Source organism: Mirounga leonina, unplaced genomic scaffold, assembly GCF_011800145.1.
Source record: "Mirounga leonina isolate KUSES-001 unplaced genomic scaffold, KU_Mleo_1.0 Mir_151, whole genome shotgun sequence".
Taxonomy (NCBI): domain Eukaryota; kingdom Metazoa; phylum Chordata; class Mammalia; order Carnivora; family Phocidae; genus Mirounga; species Mirounga leonina.
Genome location: NW_023270377.1, coordinates 28,530,735 through 28,540,332, shown reverse-complemented (window position 1 = coordinate 28,540,332; position 9,598 = coordinate 28,530,735). Strand labels below are relative to the sequence as shown.

At 37.8% G+C, this 9,598-nt stretch overlaps 1 protein-coding gene across 1 annotated transcript in view; it reads right to left on the bottom strand.

The window, feature by feature from the left end:
* Positions 1-3,120: 3,120 nt before the first annotated feature.
* The window catches only part of DYTN (dystrotelin), a 45,720-nt gene continuing 39,242 nt past the window's right edge, over positions 3,121-9,598 (bottom strand). The window contains exon 12 of the mRNA XM_035006612.1: positions 3,121-3,224. Within this exon, the coding sequence (XP_034862503.1) occupies positions 3,121-3,224 (104 nt within the window). The remainder of the gene's footprint in view (positions 3,225-9,598) is intronic.

Sequence of the window (9,598 nt, the reverse complement as noted above, 5' to 3'; positions counted from 1 at the left end):
GGTGGGAATGTCCAGAGATAAATCGTAAGCCACATCCTCTCAGAGTACTACTTAAGCCTGCTAGCATGTTCCTTCAAATGGTGGCTTTACTGCTAAATCATCCCACTGTCTGAGAGAGTTAAAATAGCTTCCAAAGAGGACCAGGGGATTGGGCAAGTCAGACTGAATTCACTCTGATAAATTGCTCTAGGATGCTGGATATTGTTAATGAAATAGAGGGCCATACATTTAACTTGAATGCACTGCATGACTTCCAAGCCATTAACCACTGCTTGTGTATAGGCATAGAAAGGACTATATTTATTAATTACCACTGACTGTCTGTAATACCTAAATCTTGTTTGAAAGAATATTTTTGAATACTATATGAAACAAAGAACAAACAAACAAAAAACATGGACACAAATGGCAAATAAAGCATTCTTCTAATGGAAACAAAATTAATCAAAGCTCTGGACCCCAAGTAACATTTCTGGAATCTCTTTATTTCAATATTTGGTGTTACCATTACTGATAATCTAAACTCTAATAAAATAACAGTAAGTATAAGTATTTTCCAATTAGTGTATTTTCTATTTGATTAGATATTAAAACTCCCTAAGTGGTTAGTTTGCAAAGCAAACTAAAAGTAAAATGAACAGCATTATAATAAAAGAATCCATAAAAAAGCTTTCCCTGAAAAATGAACAGACCTGATGAGGTTCACAGTAGAGAAGCCCAATGCGCAAATGTATTTGAGATCCAGACACAATGTGATTTTTTATCTCTATTTCATCTTTCCAATTGTTCTATCACAACTGATACTTGACAATCAGTTTGAATTTCAGATACGTTAGCAATTTACTTGCATTTTCCAGATCTAAAGGAAGTGTCAGTAAATGTTTTTTCACAGAAGGTTGAGGGGCCTCCTTAAACTAAAAACCTCATCTAAAGGTTATCGGAGTATATTTATTTAGATATTCCTTAGATAAAAGTGCAAAAGCAATTCAGTGGAGAAAGGGTAGTCTTTTCAACAATCAGTGCTTGAAGAAATTCTTGGGGGTGATGGATATGTTCATGACTTGATTGTGGTGACAGTTTCACAAGGGTATAATATGTCAAAACTTAAGACTGTACATCTTAAATACATGCAGTTTATTGTATGTCAGTTACACTTCAATAGAGATGCTAACAAAGCAAAAAAGAAAAAGAAAAAGAAAGGGAGAATTAAACAAGTCCTAACAACAGGGGAAAAGAGTCTGGGGAAGGAAGTGGGGAGGGGAACCAACTTCAGCTTTTCTTGGTTAGGAGAATGAGCATGTTAAAAACTGCCCCATTGTATTTCTATGTGGACTCATGGTTCTACTTTCGTGCCACTTTCTCTAATACCTTTCATCACATTCCTAAAAACCATCATATAAACTTATTATCTCTTATAAATCATGGAAGAAATGCCACTCTTGCTCTCAGAAAAGCTTGCCCTTTGCCCCTTCCTCTCCTGGGTATTGTACAACAGGGGCTGCCAATTTTTCTGTGAAGGATCAGATAGCAAATATCATATGATTGTAGGCCATCTGGTCTCTGCTGCAACTAATGTTCGATTCTGCTTTTGTAGAATACAAGTAACAATAGACACTATGTGAATGAATGAGCATGGCTTTGTTTATGGACAGTGAAATCTGAATCCATACCATTTTCAGGTATCCCAATATATTCCTCTTTTGACTCTTTCAACCATTTTTTAAGATGTAATAACCACTCTTAGTTCATAGCTTGGACAAAACAGGCAGTGGGCAGGATTTGGTGTGTGGGGTGTGGCTTGCTGATCAGTGTTTTAGGGGATGCTTATTAAACTTGCAAGGAACAAGGTTACTGGGATAAAGTAACCTTGGGATAAAGTGGGATAAAGTGAGAAGGACAGTGAATAAAATAAAAATAAAAGATTTGTAATAGGCTGAAAAGCAAATATTAGCATGAGATTGAACAGGGATAACCTAGTCCTAATCTTATTCAACTGGACATTATTTTCTTCTGGAACAGTATTAGAAATTACAGATCACATAAATAAAAATCCATATCCTCTCTAAATGCAACATGGGTTGCACATCAGATAATATGCAAAAGACTGGAATCAGAGCAATATTTCTTGAGAGAAAATACAGAGCAGAGGATAGGCTCAGAAGCCGGGTTCAAATCTCAACTTCATCAACTACTGGCCAAGGAACTTTCAACAAGTTACTGACCCTCTTTGTGCCATAGTTTCCTCATAAAATGAGATATCTACTTGCTAGTTTTGTTGTGAGGATTAAATGAGTTCGTACTTATAAGGTGCTTAGAAAGTAAGTGCTCTAATAGTCAAAAAACTATTAGCTATATCTTTGGACATTATTAAATTAAACATCTATACCCCAATCATACATGCAGAGAAAGTAGGCTGACAGGAACTTTAGCCAAACTCATTGGATATAGGATTTTAGCAAGAAATGTTCATGCTTTCAAAATAAATTTATTCTGAGATAATTGTTGATTCATATACAGTTATAAGAAATAATACAGAGACATCCTGTATACTCTTCATCCAGTTTCCCTCAAGGGTAGTAACATCTTGCATAATTATAGTACAATAATGCAACCAGAAAATTGACATTGGTACAATCCACGGAGTTTATTCAGATTTCACCAGTTTTGCATATACTCAATTGTGTGTGTGTGTGTGTGTGTGTGTGTTTCGTTCTTTGCCAAGCCTGTTCTCCATCAGGAGCATCCAGATAGAAAATCTGGTCATCGATTCACTAATTTAAATGATACCTGAAGAAGACAGTTGCATGAATTCATGTAAATCACACACTTGAATATCACTACCAAGGCATTCAAATTAAGAAAAGCCCTCTATTGGAAACTCAGCACACTTAGATTTAACTTGGCCTCTTCTTTCCATTTCCCTCTACCACCGCTCACTCCCAAGGATTTACTATGAACTGAAGAACTAAGACACATGAGTAGGGAGATTAAAAAATAAAACTCATTTTCTTCATGCTTCACACCAAATTATTGAGAGGCAAAAGGCTTAATTCTTTTAGTATAGATTTTGAAAATATGTTTCATCATCATCCCAAGGGGCCTTTGAGCCAGGACTCCTTATCACTTCAAGTCAGACAAGGTGATTTGATCAACAAGGGCAGAGAAGGCCTTGCACACCCACTCAGCTCCAAAGTACAGGTCCATGTTTACCGAAGGCTGCGGGCCTGAAATCAAAAAACAGGAGAGTCCTTCAGAGAAAGCACCTGTAGTTTTTCAAGCTGATCTAGCTAAGGGTCTAGCACAGAGAAGATGTGGAAGCCATCTCTCCCCAGTTCCTGATGACAATGCCCTTTTTCTACCAGCTGGCAATTACGATGGCTATGATTTGCCATGATCAGTTACTAATACAACTTGGTTGTAGGTTCTTCAAGGGCATTTTTCCATGACTCTGAGAACAAATCTGAGTAGCCAGAAAGCCCACTCTTGAGCAGCGGTCTTCAAACTCTGGTGTCTATCAGAATCACCTGGAGGATGTAAAAACAGATTGCTGGCTCCTACTCTGAGAGCTCTGATTCCGTACATAAGATGGCTAATTTTATGCCTCAACCTGATTGGCTACTAATGCCCAGAGGTTTGGTCAAACGTTAATTCTGGGTGTGCTGTGGGGGTGTTTCTGGAGGAGATTTAATATTTGAATCTGCAGACTGACTACAGCAGATTGCCCTCCCTAATGTGGTTGGGCCTCATCCAATCAGTTGAAGGCCTGAATTAAGTAGAAAAGCTGAGTAAGAGAATTCCTTCTGCCTGACTGCCTTGTGACTGTGACATCAGTTTTCTTCTGCCTTCAGCTTCCAATGGAGATATCAGCTCTTCCTAAGTCTCTAGCCTGCCAGCTTTGGCAATGGAACCACACCCACTCATTCCTCTAGGTTTCCAATTTCCAATTCCACGATCACATGAGCCAATTCCTTAAAGTAAGTCTCTTTCTATATCTCTATCTTATCGGTTTTGTTCCTCTGGAGATCCCTAGCTAATATAGTCTATCAGGGAGGGGCCCAAGAATTTGCATTTCTAATATGGTCCCAGGTGATTCTGATGCCCTTGGTCTAGGGACCATGCTTTGAGAACCTCTGCTGGGTAGCTACTAATGAATGGTTGGAGTGGTCCCCTACGATCTATTATAATAAGGATTGTGTTGTAGAAAGATCTACAGTGTGTCAGTTATCAACCAAAAGTTTGATATGTGTAATTTTTAACCTAAGAATTACATTTCTAGGAATTGATCCTACAAATATATTCACATATGAATACAAAGATACAGGTCATAAAGATACTCACCAAACCATTCTTATCACAATAAAAAATTAGAAGCAACTTAATTATAGGCCAATAAATAAATTAGGGTACATTTATACACTGTGATAAAAAATGAAATTGCTCAATGTCTAAGGTATATTGTCAAGTGAAAAAAAAAAAGCAAAAGAACTACCTAACTTACGTTGAGAAAGGAAAGACATATAAATATACAGAGAAAAAAGTTGGAAGGAAAACTCACTAAACTGTTAACAGTCATTATCTTTGAGAAACTGGTGGCAAGGAATGAAGGACAAAATGAATGAATCCATTTTTTAAAAATCCTGTACACTTAGGCATTTTAATACTGTGATGAACATGTAGTAGAACATTATTTGTGTAATTAATAAAAAACAAAATCGCAGGGAATGAAAACTTAGAAAGACTTATTAGTTACATAATTTAGTTACATAATTTATATAATGGCTGTTTTCTGTTCAACATAAGAGGAGAGGATTCATGGCTTTTTAAACCTATCTATTCTTTAACACTGTTCCAGAACTATAAGAACCTTGAATAAATAATATTTTACTGCCTTGTCCAGAGGAAAACTTATTTTAGGATATTCTGCTTCTCAGCCCACAGTGAAAAAAACTTAAAATACAGCAATAAAGAAATAGAAAAGCAACAATCCATTTCATTCATGGGAAGTTTTTCTTATTATTTGGCTGTTTTCTTTTTAAGCTTCAGTCTCTTGAAATGTTAAAAAAAAAAAGCCAAAGATACACGTCCACCTAGAACCTAGCATGATGCTTGGCATACACCTGGGATTCCGTACATGTTGGGACTGAATTAATGTATAGCACAGATGGTAGCCTAATGAGATGTTAGAAATACCTATGAAATTGACAGTCCAAAGGAAATACAAATGGAATAATTCACTTCAATGTAATTAAAAATCTATCTGGTCTCTGAATGAATCAGGGATGTGAGAGGAGGCTACCAGAATGATAGATACAGAGATGAAAAAGTATTAGGTTATCTAGTCTAGGATTACTCTGCTGGGAAATGGAAATTTTGAGCCTGTGTCTTCCTTACAACAATAACTAATTAAGCAAACCCATGTGTATTGAATATCTACTCTACTAAGACTTCTCCTGTGAGCTCCAGATTGTATACGTTGATGGACAGGCACTCTGATATTCCTATTTCGATGTCTCTCAGGAAACTCACACTTAACGTGATCCAAACAGAACTCTTGATGTGCCGTCCCCCATCTCAGCTCTCCCCATTGCAATAAGTATATCCCCAACCCCCCAGGCCAAGCCACCACCATTTCCTGCCTAGATTACAACAGGCTTTTACCTGGTCTCTGCGCTCACCCCCTTGCCCTTCCTCAAATCATTCTCCACACAATGCCAGAGTATCTTTTTTTTTTTTTTTTAAAGCTAGAGTATCTTAAAAACGTAATGTACCCCTTTCAAAATGAATGCCCAGTGTCCAGCACATAGTAAATGCTGGAGGAATATTTGTTGAATGAACAAATGAATGATGAATGATGAATCAATTAGATATATTTTTTCTACCTTCATGGAGCTTCATTGCTGGAAGTCTGTATCTTCTCCCATCGAGAGCAATTGCTTCTACTTTTTCATACATACATACATACATACGTACATACATACATATATATGTTTGAGAGAGAGTGAGAGAGACAGAGAAAGATTCAACAAGATTTCAGTATACACCCCCCAGGGATTCCCAGGCAATATTTGAGCAGACTACCTTCTTAAATAAGTGAGCTAAAGATACAGTGTTGCACTTCTCTCTCCTGAGCTTGCACTGCTCTTTATTTTCTTGGAATTTGCTGAAGTTCAAGCTTCATTTTCTGATTATTTATAATAATAATGTTGATGATGGTTTCATGTGAAGAAGAAAGGACCAAGAAGAACCATCCCACATCCACTCCCTGGACTTCCCTTCTCATTCTTAAAACGTACAGTGACAAACGGATGACAAAGAGGGATGGGAGAGAAGCTGGGAAAAGGATTTCAGAGATGACACAGGAAATTTCACTCACAAATGGAATGAAAATAATTTCATGAGAAAATAAAATTAGAGTATTATGTCTTTTTTATTTTTTGTCACCACAGAAGCAAATAGTGTTAGACACTATCAAATTGAATTCTTTTACTGCAAGTGTAAGCAAATTGTTTGCTACTGATTTTTAACCCAACATTTGGAATTTAAAGAGGCTTGGGGAACCTCTTCTACATACTTTCTATTAAACTCTCATAGTCTCGTGACATCCTATTATCCTGTCTTGATATTGAATGACTGTATTCAGTAAATGTCTACAACTGCCTGCAAACTGACCGTCAGGCTTGCTGTTTTAGTCTTATTAAGCTTTTAATTAATGTAAAGTTCATCTTAATTTCCAAAATATGTTGACTCCTTAGCAAAACTCCAATCTAAAAGGATAGTCAGCTCCGATTGACTTACTTTGCTCAGCATAATTATCATATGGTTTTACTCATATGTGGAATATAAGAAACAACGCAGTGGATCATAGGGGAAGGGAGAGAAAATGGAATAGGAAGAAATCAGAGAGGGAGAAAAACCATGAGAGAATCTTAACTGTAGGAAACAAACTGAAGGTTGCTGGAGGGGAGGTGGCTGGGGGGATGGGGTAATTGGGTGATGGGCATTAAGGAGGGCACGTGATGTAATGAACACTGGGTGTTATAGGCAACTGATGAATAACTGAACTCTACCTCTGAAACTAATGAGGTACTATATGTTGGTTAATTGAATTTAAATTTTAAAAAAAAGAAATAAAAGGAGAGTCAGCTACAGCGAGACAGGGAAACCGAAGGGATCCTGTGAAGGAAAAGGCTATGTTTTTTTTTTTTTCCCCTTTGCTTCTTTTCCTGCTGTTACTCTTGCTAGGACCTGCACCCCCTCCCTATACATGCCTTATTGTATATCTTCCTTGTAAGGGACAAAGAGATAATGATATCTTTGGGGTCTTCCAGCACAGTAGATGGTATCTAGGGAATGACCGGGCAAAGCCATTATGTGCCTGTCCAGACCACTGGCACTAGACATCACAATGCCAAGACCTCCTGGCACCAGGAATAAGGGCTTATGATGGACATCTGGACCCTGTCCTTGTTCTGTCCAGTTCCTACATGCCTGAGAGGACACGCACACCATACCACAATTGCCGAGGAGAAGCCCAGACCCCAAGCAAAGACGAGACTCCCTCTTTTCCTTTCTGAGTCTCCTGGACACTCTCTCTCTCTCTCTATATATATATCTTCAATAAAATCTGCTTTCACATCCTGGTGGCTCCCATTTGATTTCCACCCTGGGTGAAGCCAAGGATTCTCTTGGCTGGTCCAGCCTGCCTGAATCACCAGGATGATCACAACACTGGCTAGAGATGTTGACACTGTCTGAGTAAATCTTAACATGTTACAAGCAGTGGAACTTTCTAATTTTCCAAATAATTCTCAAGTTAAAAACAAAACAAAACACTGGAGCAGTAAAATGACCAAAAACTTCCTGCTATTATTTGATACATCCATGACCGAGAAATAAAACAAAGGTAACCAATACCTTAATTTAGTTTGTTTGCCTTTCCGCCTCTTCATCAGTGTGGTTATCACACTTCTGGTTCTGATTAGGTTTGATGTAATTTTGGTAAGCATGCATAGATTATGCATAAATTATGGAGTGTACTTTTATAATCTATATTGCCAATGGCTAAGTAAAATTTGCAAGCAAGATCATATTCAAAACCAGATTGAACAAAGATAAAAACTTACTTAGAAATGTTTGAGTGAGGAGTAACAGTGTTTAATAAATGCAAATAGTCATGGAGATTAACATAGATCTTATGCTTAAAAACATTAAGGAGGGGCGCCTGGGTGGCTCAGCAGTTTAAGTGTCTGCCTTCAGCTCAGGGTCCTGGGATAGAGCCTAGCTAACATTATAAGCACTTTTGTATAATAATGCATAGTTCCAGCAGAAGCATCTCAATGGTTTTACTTAAATTTTAAGTGGAAGATGAGGTAATTTTTTGAGACTTTTTTTTTTTTTGCATTTTCTACAAGATTGGACAATGCTAACTGCATCTTTATACATTATTATTGCATCATCTAAATGCAGAAATAAGCTTTACCCTTTCATGATTTTCCTTTTAATAATATAATCATGTGTGTATATATATATATAGATTTTTTTTTTTATAAATAGACTTTGATAAAGTAACTTAAAATATGCAAACTGCCTAAGTGTTAGGACAATGTCTTCCCAACGTGTGTAGTCGACCTAGCTTATTAGCAATCTGGAATGTGCAACACAGCCTACTTGATTTGTGAGGGCTGTGAGGAACCAGCAGCTTTTATATGCTCAGCTGGAGAAACCTAACAAAAAATTAAAATGAAGATGTTAAAGACTAAAAGACTTTTGTAGAATAAAAGTCAAATTTTTATGTGAAATTTTCCTAAGAAGTTTAAGTAGATGTTGACTTTGCTTTGAGTGCTCGTCGTGACCTCGAAGAAGTTAAGATGGAAACACAGTGGGTGGAACTTTGTGTCGGCCTCAGAATCAGGTACAAGGAGTTCCCACCCTGTCTTTGTCTCAGGCAGTCTGAGCATGCTTCTGGCATCTTTGTGATCTTGTCTTCTCTAACACTAACTCCAACTCTTCACAGTAGAGAGTTTTAGAATCACCAAATAATGACTTCATTGACTCGGCTCTGCCAACTTCAATATACAACTGACATTATGATGTCCTGATTTTACAGGTCTCCAACTGTTATGGGCTAGATTGTGTCTCCTTCTCTAAATTCTCATGTGGAAGTCCTCACCCCCGTACCTCAGAATGTGAATATATTTGGAGTAGATTCTTTAAAGAGTTAATTAAATTAAAATGAAGTTATGTGGTGGGTCCTAATCCAATATGAGTCGTGTCTTTATAAAAAGAGCAAGTTTGGATAGGGGCGCCCACAGAGGGACACCTTGATCTCAGATTTCTAGCCTCCAGGACTGTGAGAAAATGAATTTGTGACGTTGAGGCTACCCAGCCTGTGGTAGGTACTTTGTTATGGCAGCTCTAGCAAACTCATCACCAATTCAGAAATATTCTGAGAAGCAAAATATTTTCCTTCGAGGGGCGCCTGGGTGGCTCAGTTGGTTAAGCAACTGCCTTCGGCTCAGGTCATGATCCTGGAGCCCCGGGGTCGAGTCCCGCATCGGGCTCCCTGCTCGGCGAGGAGCCTGCTTCTCCCTCTGACCCT